This window comes from Hakea prostrata, chromosome 2, assembly GCF_041222555.1.
Source record: "Hakea prostrata isolate BN-2017 chromosome 2, UWA_Hpros_2, whole genome shotgun sequence".
In the NCBI taxonomy this organism is placed as follows: Eukaryota; Viridiplantae; Streptophyta; class Magnoliopsida; order Proteales; family Proteaceae; genus Hakea; species Hakea prostrata.
Window position 1 is genome coordinate 44,646,122 of NC_142601.1, and position 18,404 is coordinate 44,664,525.

The following is an 18,404-nucleotide window of genomic DNA, read 5'->3' on the forward strand; positions in this document are numbered from 1 at the left end:
TGAGAGAGGGATTTGGGTCGTGGGTATATGAGGGACTTTTGTAAATTGGGAAACTTAAATCCTTAAAATATAAAAAAAAAAAAATTTAATTGGTATTTACAAATATACCCCACCTTTTGATTCTCAGCCGTTAGATCATTTCAACTGACGTGGTGCGATCACAACCGTCCGCTGCAAATAAAAATCCAACAGTTTATCCATTGAAGTCACCTAAAAGCCAATCAATCTTCATGGTCCCATTTGGTTTGGTTCAAAGGCCACATATCCCGTCACTCTCCCTTTGGAGATCCCTTAACCTTGCCCTCCCTACCCATTCCGTCCTCATTAACCGCACAGCCGCCATCAAAGGACATTGACCACCTTTTCTTCTCAGCACAGCAGTCTAGCGAGGTCCCAACACAACCCAGCAAAGGTCCTAAAATCTTACATAAAACCCCCAAATAGCACCACAGGAATTCAAACGTGAGACATCCTAATCGTGATACCACTTGTAGGATCAAGCGCTTGCCCAAAAGTTCGGACCTGTGGATATGGTGCCACTAATTTTCCTTATACCGTAACTAGCAACTACTTCGGTTCGAGCCTGGATCTGGGCGGGACCTTGGGCAAGCTTAGCACAGCCTGGCGAGGTCCCAACGAGAGCCTTTGCATCCATTTGGCCCCTCTCAAAACGCTCACACGAGTTTGTTCTTGATTGGTCTTGGATCTCGAGGAATTTTGCCGGTCATTCCATTTGCAATCGCCTTAGCAAGCTAGTCTTTAGTGCCGCCATCCATCACATTTGGTGGGAATGCAACCTTAGAAGATGGACTTCCAAATTTCGATCCTTAGACTTGATTTGGAAAGCCATCTACTTTGATGTTTCTTCTAGATTGTTATCCCTCCCCCATCCCCCTATTGGCAATAATCCAAATATAGGTTAATTGTTAGTTTTTGGGGTATCAACTGCTCTCTCATCCCCGCCTCTTGAGCTCCTTGCTCCTCCCTCTTTCCTAGTTCCTTTGTATTCTTTTCCTTGTTGTGTTGTTTGTTTCTTTTAATATATTATTTATTCATCCAATAAAAAAAAATCTTCATGATTCATTATTCGTTGAAGTCACCCAAAAGCCAATCAATATTCATGATTCAAAAAAAAAAAAAATATATATATATATATATATATATATATATTGTGTGACCAAGAGGCATTCCTTATGTAGTTGTGTTAAAGCTTCACAAACCTTTCTTCTGGACTTTATTGGTTGTAACCGAAAACCATTAATTTTTCGCTGGAGTGTGAGGCTTTTCCTACAGGCCGATAGGGACTTTTGATTGGATTTGCATCACGAACGTTTAAGAGGAATCAGATTTGAATTTCGATGTCTCAATTTTAAGTAGGATAATATTTTTAGATTAGATATTTGATAGATACAATTCCATTAAAGTTTAATTTTAAGAAATACATTATTATCTCTTCATTAGTATTCATTAATAACAACTAATTGCATTATACTACCAAAACACCATTATATTTTTTTTGGATATGAAGTTCATCCGGGCTAGCTTGCGTGCACCACGATTATATAATTAATGCCGCCGAATGGGTGCGAACCCAAAACCTCCCCTAGGGAAGTTGGGCCTTTAACCGCTTTACTAACTCATCATTGACGCAATACATGATTATATTAATTGGCCGAACACTCAATAATGAGTTTAAAACCCATTTGGATTCGAATATTTTTATCCATCCCATTACTTTGAATTCAAATTGGATATTATCCAAAAATCTGATTAACTAAACAAATTCAAATTCAATCATAAATTTACACATCTGACTCTCGGATTCGAATTCAAATAACGTTTAATTATCGAATTTGAATATTACCATATCCAAGTCGAATTTCATCAGTTTACCTCCCTATAGGAAAACTTACTCCACATGAATTGATTATAAACACTATTTCCACAAGGAAAAAGGAGGGGGCGGGAGTCACTGTAGTTTTCCTCAACGCCTGTGTACATTCTGAAAAAATTGGAGCGGCAACTGGTGTCAAACCATCAAAGATATCCCTGTTCTTGTGTTGAAGCCAATATAGATATCCCTTTTGTTGGGGTTGAAACCATCACAGATATCTTTATCTTTTGCCGAAAAATATAATTGGAATGATAGAAAGCAGTCATGAACACTGACCAAAAAAAAAAAAAAACACTGACCAAAGAAAGGGTGTGTTTCCTCTACAATGTCAAAGTACTTCATGGATTTGAAATCCTAAATTCGATTTTCAATAATTATTTGATTATTTCTGTTAAGTGATTGGCATCAGAAGCAAAACCACATGGAGTTGTAAGTTTTGCGTAAGAGTTGGAAGTAAATCCATGAATTCCCCTAAACAGACCTTGAGTATAAAAACTCTCCACTTGTGTAATCATGGTAATTAAATCATCTCTCAAGTCAAATCAGTTCAAAAAATCAAGATAACCAAACAGCTAACTTTTAATGAACTACTATTCTATGGATTCTGATTCAATAGATATGACATTAGAGTCGATGCAAGCAACAGTGGCATTAATTTACCAAACACACTACCAACAAATCCTGACTACAGTGTAGCTAGTTTATGTAGATGCATGCAAGAGCCTTTGTCTTCTAACTTCACTAACCCAGGTTTACATGATCAACACCATTCCATAAATATTATCATCTAGAGGGATATTAGAACCTTACTCATTTAGATTTCAACACTGATGTACAACCAAGACTTTGTATTTTACCGGCCCACATAATTTTGGTCCCATCAGATGGATCATGCTATAAATATGAAGTCCAGCAGAATGTAACCAGTGAGAAATTCTCAAACTGAAACAATTGCCCATTAATGTTGTACAGAAATATCTCAAGTTCCCAAAAATCTTCAAGACCACCTAGTCCTCAAGTCATTCGATTTCTATGCCATCACATCATGCCATATTGGCACCTTTTAAGTTTCAAACTGAAGGGGAAGTCATTTGATTATCTTGTCAAAAACATACAAGCAACAACTAAAACCATCTGGTCTAACCATTTCTAAGACCTAGCTGCCCCAAGCTTCCAGCTGAATAGTAGACATCTTCATCTCTCTGGCTCCTGATTGTCAAAGAAAGTGATGCTCTTCTAGCTGATTTTTAGACATGTACTCCACTCTAAGCTCCTGATTTGTCCATGATACTGCTACCTCACAGGAGATAAATCAATCCAACACCAATCTTTGAGTTTTAAAATTGGAACAGTTCATGCCCCATACTTTTTCTTACCTAATAGGATTTGATTCCAAACATTATTGTGAGTTTAGTTCATATAGACGATATGAACCCCTTTCACTCTATTTAAAGTTTAGACATGTATTTCCTATCCTTTGTTCACTGTTCTCAGAGTGTCAGGAGGGTGAAATAAATGAAGTGGGGAAGGGAGAAACGACTCAAATGAGGGGTGATAAACAAAAATAGAAAGCTACAGTTAAACTTTAAATATTTGGATGTTGTCCATAATTTAACAAGGTATGTCATTATTGAAAAACCAATGAACAATTGGCACAAGTTTGGCTACTAACAAGAAATGCCTAATAAAGTGAACAACTTAGCCACACTGATCCATGTACCTGTGTCATTTCTAGACTGCCTAGATTGTATTACTCACCAGAACATTGACTTCATGCCTTGATGCAAGTGTCATCAACTACAAACATTGGCTGCTGTTGCCAGCAGAACAGGTGCAAGATTTCAACAAAAGAAACTTTGGCATGATAAGGCCAAAAAGAATGGATGAGCTCAAAACTTCCTGAAATCAAAAGTGGTGTCAGGCACCCAAATAATAGATTCACTAGTTCAAAAAGGCCATTATTTAGACTTCTTTTGTTGCTCGATCCTAGCCCCCATAATCTTACAAACAGGCTCATCCTTGGACTTAAGAAGCCGAAGGGCCGGATGAACCACAAGATCACCCATTACCAACTTTTGGCCGGCATCCAACTCACTCAGGTCAACATCAATATATGGTGGAACAATATCAGCAGGGCAAAGATATGGAACAGTCCTCTTTATGGTATTCAAATAAGCTCCTGCCAATGATAACAAAATATATACAACTCATATTAACTATACATCATGTACAGCAAACCTTTAAAAGATCACAAAAATGCAAGTTTAAAATTTTACTTCATGTCAACTACAGGATGTGAGGTAAGGCAATTGCAACTTAAGCTGCATGCAGTTTTTGAAACCCACAAGCTGCCAAAAGAAAAGGGGGAGGAAGCTTGAGGAACTGATTGCATACCCAGAAATCTTTCACCCAATTAGAATGGTAATCCTTTTTTTAACTTGCAAGACCTAAGAAAGGTGATTAAGCTACAAAAATCAGAAGGGTCAGTGTGAAACCCTCCCCTGGACAAACCTGTCTTGCTGCTTCAGTCCATAGAAACCAGGCTTTAGGCACATTGAGTTGCTCACTGTATTCCAACAATCTAAGGCAGCTCTTTTCAATCTCTCCATTAAATTCAATGATCAAGTTCCCACGTCAGTTAAGTCAATTTGATATTTTATTTTTAAGGACTTCAATGCTATAAGAATGGTTTTTGAGTTTGGCTTTGATGCAGGTCTGGCACCAAATTGGGCAACTTACCTTTGAAATCAACTTACGGTTGATAGATGTGGGTGTTGAGCCTTTGTTCATACATGGCACCACTTTTGGTTGACCAAACAATCATAGAAATAGAGAGAAAACATTAAATGAAAGGGAAAACCTAAAGTGGGGTTATTTTTAGTCATTTATCTAAATTCTTTTGATATTAGATTTATGAACATATTAAAAGGGGCAGGTACATTCGAAGAGAGGATATTCTATGCACTATTTTACAACTAATTAATTAATAATGATCAAGACTGAAGTGAATTAAGCAACATTGATGGCCAAAATATCCTGCCAAATGCTACAAATTCAAAAACCTGAAAACATTTGAATGTGTACACATGTTTTAGCACTTATGGTTGAACCCCATCAATATGCCACAGCTTTATATAGTTCCTTAATCTTTATGGTTAACAGATGAAAACCAGAACAAGCCTGAACAGAAAAACTAGCTTTGAGGTGCAGAGTGGATAATCTACAAAGAAAGGGTAGTTGTTCCGCAGTACAATAAAGAGAGAGAGAGAGCATTAGGATGCAAAGGGTCTCCCCACCAGGTGAGATTCCAATGCAGAGACACAGAAGTCACTGGACCTAATCCCACCATACTATAGCACTGCAATTGACTTATCCTAGCAGAGTCCAGAGCATTCAATCAATAATAAAATCAGTTGACAGGGCAAAAACGAAAACTGACTAACAGATCTCCCCAGACACCATACATGAACCCACAATGTTCACCCTCTTTTTCTTTTCTTGTGGAGTCCCAAGCTTAGCACCAAATCTTAGGTTGAGACTTGAGACTCTGAATTTGGCTTAGTTTGAGTTTCGGGCAATTACCCATCCAAAACACTTGTACACAGATTAATTGCAGCCAAGAGCATATTCAAGCAACATATGCCAGGCACTTTACAAATTTGTACCCGAGAAAAACTAAATAGTCCACAAAAAACATAAATATAAACCAAAAAATGCACAATTGGCATACCTTTTCTTAATCCAGGGGATACATCTTCTCCTCTGAACACAAGAGGAACATCGACCTTCAATAATGCCTCAGATGGAGCTCTTAGAAATGTAACATTCAGCACTGCATCTGTGCCTGCATGGAGATGAATCTGACACAACAATTTTGAACATCAAGTTAAAGGCATTATATGAATTAAAAATTTCAAATGAAGTCAGATTTAATTGAACTGCACAACTCACATTACACAACAACAACCTCAGATTATCAGCTTGCTCTCTTGAGTAAAGACCCTGACACTCTCAGCATGCATTTTTTAAATTTTTGATAGATAGGTCCCAAGGAGGTTGGAGTTCATTACCGTTTTAATCACCAGGTATTCAACTGAGCTACCCATGTGGGGTTTCTCCACTTGTATATTCAATTCATGAAGCTAAATGGGCACAAGGCTGTCATTCCTGAAGCCAGCAGCTGTTGAGTGGGAAGGGCAGGGGAGTCATTTCAATAGGGGGTGGAGAAGTGACAGACTCATGCTGGGCAAAGCACCTGCATGCCCTGATTTACCATCTAATAAATGAGGCTTTTTCTTTCCCTCCAGCAAACCCCTGTTTTTAGACATCACTTAGCATGCATGTAAAAAGTAAGGGTGAACACGGTGCCAAAGGCTACCAAGCGAAGTAACGGAGGGAGGGGAAAGTTTCCTATGCAGTCTTACCGCATCAATTTTTGCTGAGGGGCTGTTTAGATACCTTGACCCTAGGCTGTAATTATGGACCATCGACTGCTGCACCAAGGCCCACCCTCATCATTTAGCATCCACATGCTACACCAAAATTGGATATTAAAAAGGGCCATAACCAGTGCCTCTTGCATTTAGCAAATTCGCCATTGAGGGATGATGAACAATAATTATCACTAACATCATCCTTTCACTTATTTCAAAGTCATCTAAGGTTACATATAAAGCTCTTGCATTGTTGGTGAACTATTAAAAATGCACCTGATGTGAACCAGATCCAGGGCCGAAATACGGCATAGGGTTGCTTCCCCAAACCATATGGCCCTCTAGTACCAGCAGGGGAATTGGGTAATTTTGCACTTCTTCGGTTGAATATACTTAGGCTTTAGTTGGGTCCCATATGTTTGTGGGACCCTAGATCCACACCTTTTTCTTTTTCTTTTTTTTTCATATTTCTTAAGTTATTAAAGACTCCTTGTTAGGTTAGGATTCCTAAGTTATGAAGGAGTAGTCCTCTAGTTTTGTCCTACTTCTTGCAAGGATTCTATGTCTACTATTTAGAATTCAATTTGGAGTCTTCTTGAGAAAGATATAAACGATCCTTTTGTGAATGAGTCATTAGTCAAATAGGAGTTCCAATTTGAATTGTTTGCTGAATTAGTCTTAGTATAAGGTCCTTCTAAAGGCTATAAATAAGCCTCATGATATGTAATCCACGGAGTTTATGATTAAAGAAATTTGATTGAGGATTGAAGGAGCATAAGCCAAAGTTGTGAGTTCGCTTGGAGGGGGCTTGCTGCCCTTGAGAAGAGAGAATTTCTGCAGAAACTTAAAATTCCAGCATCCATTTTTGCCTCTCCAACTAAGCACCAAGCCCCCACCCAACCCAAGCCCCTTTCCTTCTCCTCCCCCATCCACAACCCTCCCCTACCCCTCCCAACCCTAATTCCCCATTCCAGCTTCCCACTCCCCATGTAGGGCAATCCCCCCCCCCCCTCCAGCAACCCTATGCCTCCCTCACCCCTATTTCATTAACCCCCTCCCTTCCCCAACCCTGGTAAAACCTTCTAGCCCCTCTCTCCTAACTTCCTCCATCCTTACTACCCGTGGCTGCATAGGAAACCCAGAAAACATAAACCAGAATTTATCTGAAACTCTAAAACCCTAGAATTCACTAACCCCTTACCCAATCCCCACCCCCCCCCCTTCAAGAATTAGGTTCCCTTCTATCTTCCCTGCGTTCAATTCCCATTCCAGCTTTTTCCCTCTTCTTTAAACCCTAGAAAACCCTAGTCGCAGCCCCTTCACTCGAACCTAGAAACCTAACCCTAATCTCAACCAAACTCTCAAACAAAGTGGTCCAAAGCTTAAACGATTTAGGACAACCTTCCTGACAGCCTAATTGACACTCGACCTAATGCTAACCTTAAACTAAGCTCAAGAAACCCTAGTTCCCATAAACCCTAAAAACTAAAACCCTAAACTTGAATATTTGGATCTGAATTCAACAGGACGGCAAAGTTTCAAACTTGAAGTGCAAAACCCTAGCTACTAAACCCTAACCAAACCTATACCTCCCCCTTTATAAACCCTAGAATCCCTAAGCAGCCTATAACTTTCAACTGTAGGGTAGCCCTAGAAGACTGCTGATTCTCTTGAAGAGGATCCTGTAGGTGGACCTAGATCAAGGGTTTTACTTCAATCAATCAGACCCTAGATCCTGGTTCACATCAACACTTGTTGTAAAAGAAAAAAAATACAATTAAAAACTAATTCTAATATATATAGAATACTTCTACACCTCATGTATATTCTATACTTCCCATCCAAATCTTTTTTATCTGCATTGAGCCGTTCCAGTTATCTTTCATTCTGCCCATTTTAATGTTTGCGGGTATGGAAGGTTTAAAGAGAGTAATGGCATTTTAATATAAGACTATAACCCGGTAAGAGTTCAGCTTTGCCAAGGGGTGGAACCCAGCACAGATCACACTTTCATAGTATCCCCATGAAGGTTGGATTGGAGACAATTCTAACCATTGCCATTTCACCGAACTGTTTGAAAATGTGTCTTCAGATGCTCAAGCTTTTAACCACCACACAATTGACAAAACAATGGCCACTTAGAGCTGGTTGAGCAAAGGACCATTCAGCAAAAGACAATTCTATGGTTAAGGTGTTCATGGCACACGAGTACATTGCTAGAGCAGCTCCTAGAAAAATACTATCTTTGGTCAAGTGGGAATATATAGTTTTTTCTACAACTAGCCTCTTGTTATCTATAAATTCTTCTACACCTCATGTATATTTCTGTACTTTCCATTCAGAATCTTTTATCTGAACTCAACCATTCCAGTTACTTTTCATTTTGTCCATTTTAATGATTGAGAGTACGGAAAGTTTAAAGAAAGTAATGGCATTCTAATATAAGGCTATAACCTGGTAGAAGTCCCCCTTCGCCAAGAGGTGGATCCCAGTACAGTCAGATTTTTATAGTATCCCCATGAAGGTTGGATTGGAGACTCTCCAATTCTAACTATTTCCATTTTGCCTAACTGTTTGAAAATGTGTCTTCAGACACCTAAGCTATCTATTAACCATCACATCAAAGAACTTCATATGGCTAAGGTGTTCATGGCACACAGTACATTGCTAGGGCAGCTCCCAGAAAAATACTATTTTCTGTCAAGTGGAATACATAGTTTTTCAACAACAAGCCTCTCGTTCTCTAGATGTAAATTTGATCCGTATTCCTCAAGAAAGACTCTCATAATTGTAACTCTTTCAATGTTTTCGATAGTTAAACATACAGTTCCTCAATATCCCACCTAGACCATCAATCGTGCAAGTCTGAGTTCTACATAGTATATGAAACCTTGTTGAGTTCACCGTTCAGTAGACCAGTACTAGTGACAAGGTTGGTTAGCCTAAAAATGAATTGACTAAAAACAGCAAACTAAAGTGAACTTCTCCTCTATATTCATTACATACATCAAACGTTGACTATTATTCTGTCAAGAGATCAAAAAACCACATAAAGTGTAAGAATTACAGCAGAAATCGAGGAAGAGATTAGCAGGAAATGAAATCCATACCCATCGAGGTAAGACGCGGACTTTCTCAATGATTTCGTCGGAGTCGAACGTTGGTCTAACTTCGAGATTAAAGAGCCTGGAAAGGAAGAAGGATCGACCGAGATGATTGACGAGTTTCCTCATCTGATTGGTCCGCACAGAGATGAGTCGCTTATTCCCACCGTGCTGGCCATCTTTCTGCTCGAACACGATGCTAGGCACTCGACCAACCTTCCTCTCCTTCGCTGCTATACTTTTACCGGATGTATCGCGAGGGATTGAAAGTATCGTCTCGTCGTGTTTAGGGTCTGGTTTGGGTAAATCTTCGAGGTATGCGAGTGGAACCTCAGGTTCGTGAAGAACAGCTGCCGCTGCTTGAGAGAAGAACCGGAGGTGTATCGTCTTCGCGAGCAGAGGCCGCTGGATCCACATTTGCTCTGCTCGCGAAAACTAGCAGTGAACTCTCTCAGCTCGCTCCGAAACAGCCGTCTGAGATCTCTCGTCTCTTTTCTGGCACAGGTGATGAACTCACTCGGGATCAAATGAAGAGAAGCCGTCACTCGAGACTTTGAGGGTTTAAGGATCGACATGCGACATTTTGGTCCAACAGGGGCTGGAATCGTGGAGCAAAACGATTCGGCTTGGCGTCCTGGGTGGACCGGATTAATTTTCAATTATGGTTATGGTGAAGATTATGACCCTAATTAGAGTAATGCAAAACAAAGACTTTCAACCCGAGGGTGGCTCAGTCGGTAAAAGATCAATGCCTCCACGTAGGAAGTCAGAAAATTCGAATTTCTTCGGAGCCAGAGGTAAAGCATCGCCTCTATTAATTAAAAACTACTAGAGTGAGGTTAAGTGACTGAACCATTAGTCAAAACATAAATTTGTATAATGTGTTTTAGTTAAATCATCTTTACCAAAATAGGATCTTAGACTAATGGTCTCTATTAATAATCTTTTATGCTTTTTGTGAAGTTCACAAAAGATGGTCTTCAAAGGACCCTAATTTCACCAAAAAATGAAAAAACAAAGGACCCTAGTGGCACTAAGGTACTTTCTTCTAACGCATTCATTCTATTTAGCACACTAAAAAAAATGAAAATTATACCATAGGGAAGAAATCTTTGTGCAAAGAGTTGATCCCTCCAGCCCATCTAGGCTATTGTTTTTTTTTTTTTTTTTTTTGAAAATGAGGTTCATTCGAGTTAGCCTAACAGGTAATTTTTATATAATTTAAATTTAAATATATCACAAAGATTTGCTCCCAGTCTCAAGGTGATTAATTCAAACTCTGGATACCAATGGGAGACTTTATAGAAGCATTTACAATATGAATATTTCTCTCTCTCTCTCTCTCTCTCTCTCTCTCTCTCTCTCTCTCTCTCTCTCTCTCTCTCTCTCTCTCTCTATATATATATATATATATATATATATATATATATATATATGTGTGTGTGTGTGTGTGTTAAAAGAAAGTGAGAGTGAAGGAGAAGACTTGGACATTGAGCTTTACCAAATTGTCAAAGAATTCAAGAAACTTCTCAAAAAAAAAAGAGGAAATGATCCTCACAAAGGAGAATCCTCAAAAGAACACAAAGGTAAAAATCTTTCTAAGGAAAGAACTTGTGTATCTAATGTTAATTGTTGTAAGTGTAGGAAACCGGATCACATCAAATCCGAGTGCCCGAATGAAGAAAAGAAGAAAGCCTATATGGCTGAAATATCCTATATCACAAGTTATGATGAAAAAGAAAAGGAGAAGACCGATGAAGAAAGAATCAACTTGGCTCTAATGGCAAAAACCAAGGAAGAATAAGAAAACCTTGAGGTAAATTCTTCCTATAGTTTTAATTTTATTAGCAATGGTGAAATAAATGACATGGATAGGGACAACTCATTTGGAGTATTGTCCAAAGTTATTAAGGACCCTGAAAAAGGATATTAAGGAAGAATGTGGTATTCTCTTTCCTTTTATGCATTCATGTAGGGGGAGGGTGCATATGTGAGGGAGAGAATTTCTTCTTATGCATTAATCTAGGAGGAACATAAGAAAAGAGGGAGAGTTATTTTAGGGGGAGCATTTCATGTTTATCCCGGATTTTTGGTAATGACAAAGGGGGAGTACTATTTGAGGGGAAGCATCTCCTATATTGTTTGTTGATGACAAAAGGGGGAGAGAATTGAATGAATTAGATAATTCATTGGGAAAACATGTGATAATATGCATACGAATGAATATTTATTGTTATTAATGATCATTCACATTTTCCATCATTCATGTGTTTGTCATCATCAAAAAGGGGGAGATTGTTGGAAAATACCATATCAACATTTGCCACATCATCCTCCATTTGTTTTGATGATAACAAACATGAATTATTAATGACCATATTGAGTTGTGTTGTTTTAGTTCAAGATGATAAACAAATGTACCAACTCCAAGTCTAAGCCATATGCTCAAGTCAAGTCAAAGCCAAGATTATGCCAAGATGGACATGAGATAATCATGAAGAATGTAATACAAGAAGACTCAAGAACTTCAATGATCAAGACTTAGGCTGAATTAGGGCTTAGGACACTCTCGCATACACATTTATGTAAATGCATTGATAATATGTAACTCATGCTACTAGAGTGACCTACGACATGTTAGTGAGGTGTACAATGCTTAGGGTTGACCAAAAAGTCCAAAAACCCAAGCCACGTCCCAGCCCCAAACTTGTTCAGAAAATAGAGCTCAGACAATCGACCGTCTGGTTTGGGTTTTTGATTTTTTCAGAAACAGAAAGCCAGACGGAATTCCGTCGACGGTCGACCGTCTGGCCTTGACTAAGTCATAATGGCTAGTTTTTTTAACGGATCTTTTCCAGACTGACGACCGTCTGGGTTGAAAACAGGACAAAAATTATGTCCTTTTTCTATCCGTTGGGGATTGGGTTTAGGCACTCAAATGTGCTCTATATAAACCCAATTCACCTCATTTGAGAGGGTTGAACCTCACACTTGATCAACTACTCCCCAAGTAATCTAAAGCTCTCAAAATACAAGAAAGCGATTGGGTTTTGCCTCTCACCCTCTCTCCAACCTTGAAGAACATACCAAGGTGCTAAAGTAAGCTTGTGGAAGTCAAGCTTGAGGTGATTGAAGGCTTTGGTGGTGCATGCATTTCATATCTTGAGTATACAACTCTCATTGCATCACATTCACACAAGAGGTAAAGTGTCACACCTCTTGTAAGGTAATACCATTCTCTTGTAAACTATTTCAATTCTAGTCTAGGTAGATTAGAATTGGTCTTTGGGTGCTCTTGCCCGTAAACAAAGTTGTGAAGGGTGCTCTTGCCCTAGTTGGTAAACAAAGATTGTAAAGGGTGCTCTTGCCCCGTAACAAAGATTATAAAGGGTTTGATTCTCTACCCATTGTATTGAAAGAGAATCATTAGTGAAAATCTCTCTTGAGGCCAAGAGAGGAGTAGACGTAGACTTGTAAAGTCAAACCACTATAAATCTTGTGTTGTGATTGCTTGTCATTGTTTAAATTCATTTGAATTCTCAATTTATCTTGTATTTCAGCACAAACCGAAAACTTGGGACAATCCACTAGTTGCAGCCTAATCACCCCCTCTAGGTTGCACCAACACCCCTAAACAGAAAATGGGACGAAGGGTTGGTTCACCCAATTGGCCCAACTTACCGTCCATGGTTGGATCCCAAACAGACTTCGAATTTAGTGATTTTTGGCTTGTTGGAAAGGTCTTTCAACGATCTTCAATTTGATACCTTATTCACATTAATCGGATTTTCCATCGCCGATCTATGGACGTTCCAAAATCACCATTTTTACACTATTGTGATTAATCTTCTCTCTTCACTTAAACTCTAGGAGAGTTGTTGAGTCATCACAAGGGTCATCCACCAACACTGGTTCTATTTTCAATCCTTCAGATATGACTTGAATGGCCCACAATTGTTGCCGATTTGAGGCCGGGGTTCTCGATCTTGAAACCACGGGTTAAAGGGGTAGCAGGGGATTTCACACACATAACCTACCTACGGTTGGTGCTATTCCTGATTCCACTCTAGTACACTTATTCCTTGTCCTAACTTTATTGGTCTTGTCGCATATCCTCTTTTACATCGTATCTCTACTATACTCAATTGTCCATGAATCTTCTTGATTGTGCAATACTTGTTCTATATGTCATACCTAGTCTTATTCCTGTCATATAGAATTTCATATAAGCTTAAACAACATATGTTTGTCATATAACACTCTCAATCAATGCACCTCTCAACTTCATCCATCCAACTTTAGTTAATTTAATGGTAAATATCATACTCCATATCATCAGCTTTATTAATGGTTGAGGAAAAAAACGATGAAAAAAAGGGGATGTGGACATCCATTTGAAATTCCTTGGGAAGGGACTCAATGCAACACGCTCATGTGTAAGGGTGTAAGTTTGGACCTAACTGTTTAACCACATTTTGGCCCACCCTAAGCATGAAGAGAGCCTAGGTAGGTTTTTCCAACACCGAGGGCAGGTTAGGTTACAAAGTGTAAGCTTAGGGTCAGGGTTGGGGTTGATACCTCAGGTCAAACACAACCATGACTCTATCCTTCGATTATAATTTAGGCTTTAGTTTTATACAATTATGATTTTCTGTCTAAAATCACGATGACTTCTCAGAGGGCTTTCGTTTCTCACTTCCCATTCTATTTCTCTCCCAAATTTCCCTTATTGGGATGTGATGGAATTGGTATTTGGTCATTGTTTTTCATTGTGAACTAAAAGTAACTAGGGTGGAACGGGAGTTCTGGATTATTTTACACATTTGATTTGTTAATTTTTACTTTAAAAAAAAAACACTTGTTTTACGGCACATCTTCATGATAAATTACCCAATATTCTTTTCATTTGCCCTTTTTTTTTAAATACACAAAAATTAGGTCAATCTAGCCTAGCCCAATGAAGGTCAACCAAGATAAACCAGCTAGGTGGCCTTATTCGACAAGCTTTGGTTTGCGTTGAGGTCTTTCAACCTTGAGTCTGTTAGGGTGGACCAGAGTTGTGCTAAAGGCGCCAAGGCCAAGCTATGGTTTGGAAAACCAAACCCATTCCACCTTTGTTTCACCCCTTCTCTAATCTTGTCGAAAAACATACTAACTAGAGTGAGTAATAGAGGATATAGGGTAGTCCTTCCATAATTACCAAAGATGAAGAAGACTCAAGATGACAAAGTAGCCATTGTCTCCCTCCTTTGTTGTCACTTCCTTTTGCTTTTAACCTAGGTGGCTTTTATATTGAGCCTATGGCTTGTCATCTTTGGTTAGGGCTGCCTTTTTGCTTCTTGTAGTTTTCCTTCTCTCCCCTCTTCCTTTGGCTGAATGAATTTATTTATTCATTAAAAATAAAAATAAAAAATAAAAAGGAGGACAATAAAATAGCAATGCTTGATGTGGTTATGATAATATTGGCCAACCACCGGTCCAGTCGATGACTTGGGAATCAACCCACAGAACCAAGGTTCTGGTTCAATTCAAAACTGACCAGACTTAATTCATAGTTGCAATGAATCTCAGATCAAGAGAATTCGATACACTCGAGGGTTTGATCAATAATTCAACCGATCAGGCAATTTCCATAGCAGCAGAAACCAAGAATTTTAATTTTTAACCCACACAAATATAGAAAGTAGGAACTAACCTATGGGATCTCAAATTAAGTACAACCACAAAGATGGATAAGGAAACATATAATGTTCACCATTGATTGATATTAGAGGGCGACAATTAAAGATCACCTACAGTACACTTTGAAACTCAAGGTTTATTTCTCTTCCTCCCATTCAGTGTACCTCATCAACGAGAGTAATTAACTTGAAAAAAAAACAGGATGGAGAGCTCCTAAAGCCTCCTTTACATATAGAGGATCATCACAATCTTCCATTCGATGAGTTGAATTAGGTTAAAACTCTAATTCCCTTCAATAGCTATTGAATGGTTATTACTTTGAATCCAAGTTAATGTATCAAAACCAAGACAAACCAATAAACACCTAATACGTTACTAACACTTCAAAGGATATATATAATCCATTTAGGTTTGTTTGGTTACAAGGAGAATTTAATGAAAAAAAATAAAAATTTCATGCTTAGAATAAAAACTTTTGTAATCATTTGTATTTATTATTTTATGTGATTACATGGCCAAATCCAAATTATTTCATATTGGTCATCAAATTTTACTTTACTTTGCTTCTATTTTTGTTTGCTTTCAATAAGTAGATAAGCGTTACGTGTAATATATATCATTATGGAATTGCGATTATAAAAGTTTCTTTTTTGCTTATAAGAATTTCATTTTCTTTCCCTTTCCCTTTCCCTTTGCTTTGCCTTGCAACCAAACAAACCCTCAAGCTTTTACCTTACAAGTGAGGAAAAGCTAGGTTACTTGGAAAACCTAATAAAGTGTTGTTTAGCGAATGGTGCATGAGCATGAAAAGCCCTGAAAAGCAAAGACATGTTCAGACTCATTGTCTACTAGGAGTCCACACAGTTTGAATCAAAAATAAAATCCTAAAACTCACTTTCCTACAATAAAACAACTTGGTACAGATCATATAACACCAATTGGTCATCAAAAGATCCTTTTTATCCCAACCATGAATCCACTATCACCATACCACATTTCTCTTGCATGGACTCCACTCAGAAGTAGACCAAAAAGAAGAGAAAAGTCAAAAATCACTTCCTTATTTTCTAAGGCATGCATTTACGTATAAATATATATCATGGAACCACATAGCAGCTTCAGCACCAACCAGGAATTCTCAACATGGCAACCTGCATTAATCCAAGTTCTTCAAGCCAATCCTTTGAGAGAGACTGTCGAGAGATTCACGATTCAAAGGGACAGCAAAATTATTTGGTACGTAGCTTGGCTCACCGAACACAGCTTGAACGAAAGCAGCTCAGAGAAACTTATATTGCCATGTACGGTGAAGATCTATTACATCAGCTTCAGAGGATGACCCAAGTAACAAGCAACCAAGATAATGAGGTCAGCATCATTCACACTTACTCATCTATGTTGCTAGACTTGTTTATAGTATTGCTTATTGTTGTCTTCACTTTGTGCTCTTAAGGTGTTTGAGTTATTGTCTCTCTGGATGATGGACCAACGTGAGCGTGATATTATTGTCGCCAATGCTGCATTTGAGGGTAGAGAAACTAACTATAAGGCACTCGTAGAAATATTTGTTGGCCGGAAATCAAGTCATATCCATCTTGTTAGACAAGCTTATCAAGTCAAGTTTAAGAGGCAATTAGAACAAGATATCCTCAGTTCTGAGCCCCCAAGTTCTTACCAGAAGGTGAGTGAGTTTTGGGGTAGTCCCAGACTCCCAGTTGGGTTGATCGAGTTGTTTCGGTTCAGATTGATTATGTCTTTGCTCTAGTTTGGTTAAGGGTTGTACTGGATTTTCATGTGTCGGTTCTGGTTAGTTTGGATTTGGTTTGGCACAAGTTTTCATACAAAAACACAATCCTTCTATATATTACTGAATTAATGACTTGGAATATATGGCAGAACCTGATCGCATTATCAACATCACACAAGTCACATCACGCAGATGTTAGCCAGCATGTAGCCAATTGTGATGCAAGAAGGCTATACGAAACGGGGGAGGCAAGAGGTGGAGCCATTGAAGAATCTGTGGCGTTAGAGATACTCTGCAAGAGGAGTATTCCACAGCTCAGGCTAACATTTTCTTCTTATAAGCACATATATGGACACAGTTATTCAAAGGTAACCGTATTCTATAAATACTTTTTCTGGATCTATGTTAGCAACGCAACAGTGCTTTGATCCTGATGGTCCAAACCCGAATTTTACTTATTGCTCTGAATTCAAATAGAATCTAAGTTCAAAATTCGGCCGTGATGGTCCAAATTAACGCATATTAATTATTAACTTGCCGTATGTCCCAATACAACATAAGTTCAAAATTCTTGCCTAAAAACATTTTTAATTTGGCCATGAGTAAAGATTCAATGCTTGAACTGATCTAGTTCCCCATATGATATTTTTGATAAATGCAAGAAAACAATATGAAATTATGTATTATTTTATTATTTTTTGGTTAAGATTAGGACCAGAATCAGGATCAAGATCAGGATGAGGGTTAGGTTTAAGGTTATGTAATACCTCGGCCTAACCCAACTTAGCCACTAGTCCAATACAGTCCAGTTTACGCACGTAAGAAACAAACTAAACTTGAAGTCTTCTATCTGTTCTTTCTTTGATAGTCTCTCAAGAAGGCAAACTCAGGGGAATTTGAGGATGTACTGAGAGTAGTTGTAGAGTGCATGTGCTACCCATCTTCAGACTATGCGAAGGTAACTATGATTCATCAGAAGCTTTTGGTTCTTTTTTTTTTTTTCATGTCATGATTCATGAACAAGCTTTCTTTATCTGATGTTATAGACATTATTTGCATGCATCAATGGATCCAAGACAGACAAGAGCACATTGGCACATGTTTTGATGAGCAGAGCTGAAGTAGACTTGGATGAAATTAAAGTGGTTTTCAAGAAGAAGTTCGGTGTGGAGTTGAAGGATGCCATCAGTGACAGTGTCCCAAGAGGGGATTACAGAGACTTCCTTGTATCCTTAGTTAGTAGATGAGTTCATAACTCCCTGGGTTATAGTGTGAAATCACATTTCATACATTGTATCATGGTCAAGGCAATCTTTCTATATAGAACTGGACATGGTTTAGTTTATAAAAGAGTTTCCAAAAATAATTCGAAAGCATAGTATCACTATGCCATTATCTATAATCATCTTTATAAAATAATAACAATAAGGGTAAATATCACTAACCTTCCTCTTAATTGACCAAATGGTACTTTGAACCCTAATAATATCACTTACTTCCCCTCTTACCTAGCAAAGTTATCACATACTTCACTTCTGTCAGCT

At 38.3% G+C, this 18,404-nt stretch overlaps 2 protein-coding genes across 4 annotated transcripts; one reads left to right on the forward strand and one right to left on the reverse strand.

Moving 5' to 3' along the window:
• Positions 1-1,656: 1,656 nt before the first annotated feature.
• On the reverse strand, positions 1,657-9,968 carry LOC149024438 (Ribosomal protein L25/Gln-tRNA synthetase, anti-codon-binding domain-containing protein). The gene is made up of 3 exons (XM_089144674.1): positions 9,438-9,968; positions 5,625-5,754; positions 1,657-4,073 (listed from the first exon to the last, which is right to left on the reverse strand). Exons 1-3 carry the CDS (start codon positions 9,846-9,848, stop codon positions 3,853-3,855), a joined length of 762 nt encoding a protein of 253 aa, XP_089000800.1. The 5' UTR covers positions 9,849-9,968; the 3' UTR covers positions 1,657-3,852.
• A 6,106-nt stretch (positions 9,969-16,074) lies between these two features.
• LOC149024439 (annexin D8-like) lies at positions 16,075-18,244 on the forward strand. Of its 3 annotated transcripts, none has more exons than XM_089142948.1 (5): positions 16,075-16,481; positions 16,567-16,794; positions 17,010-17,228; positions 17,729-17,818; positions 17,937-18,244. In XM_089142948.1, exons 1-5 carry the CDS (start codon positions 16,257-16,259, stop codon positions 18,105-18,107), a joined length of 933 nt encoding a protein of 310 aa, XP_088999074.1. In that variant the 5' UTR covers positions 16,075-16,256; the 3' UTR covers positions 18,108-18,244. The 3 variants fall into 3 exon arrangements, with proteins under 3 accessions (XP_088999074.1, XP_088999073.1, XP_088999075.1); XM_089142947.1 differs by having other exon boundaries at positions 16,131-16,481; positions 17,907-18,242; XM_089142949.1 differs by having other exon boundaries at positions 16,132-16,481; positions 17,941-18,028.
• Positions 18,245-18,404: the final 160 nt, after the last annotated feature.

Bases quoted from the DNA above. Each gene is read 5' to 3' on its own strand.
- LOC149024438 (XM_089144674.1), bottom strand. From the start codon at position 9,848: ATGTGGATCCAGCGGCCTCTGCTCGCGAAGACGATACACCTCCGGTTC. The intron at 5,755-9,437 runs GTATGGATTTCA...TTGTTGTGTCAG, and splicing joins TCCGCGTCTTACCTCGATGG to ATTCATCTCCATGCAGGCAC. The intron at 4,074-5,624 runs GTATGCCAATTG...TATCATTGGCAG, and splicing joins ATCCCCTGGATTAAGAAAAG to GAGCTTATTTGAATACCATA.
- LOC149024439 (XM_089142947.1), top strand. From the start codon at position 16,257: ATGGCAACCTGCATTAATCCAAGTTCTTCAAGCCAATCCTTTGAGAGA. The intron at 16,795-17,009 runs GTGAGTGAGTTT...AATATATGGCAG, and splicing joins CCCCAAGTTCTTACCAGAAG to AACCTGATCGCATTATCAAC. The intron at 17,229-17,728 runs GTAACCGTATTC...TTTCTTTGATAG, and splicing joins ATGGACACAGTTATTCAAAG to TCTCTCAAGAAGGCAAACTC.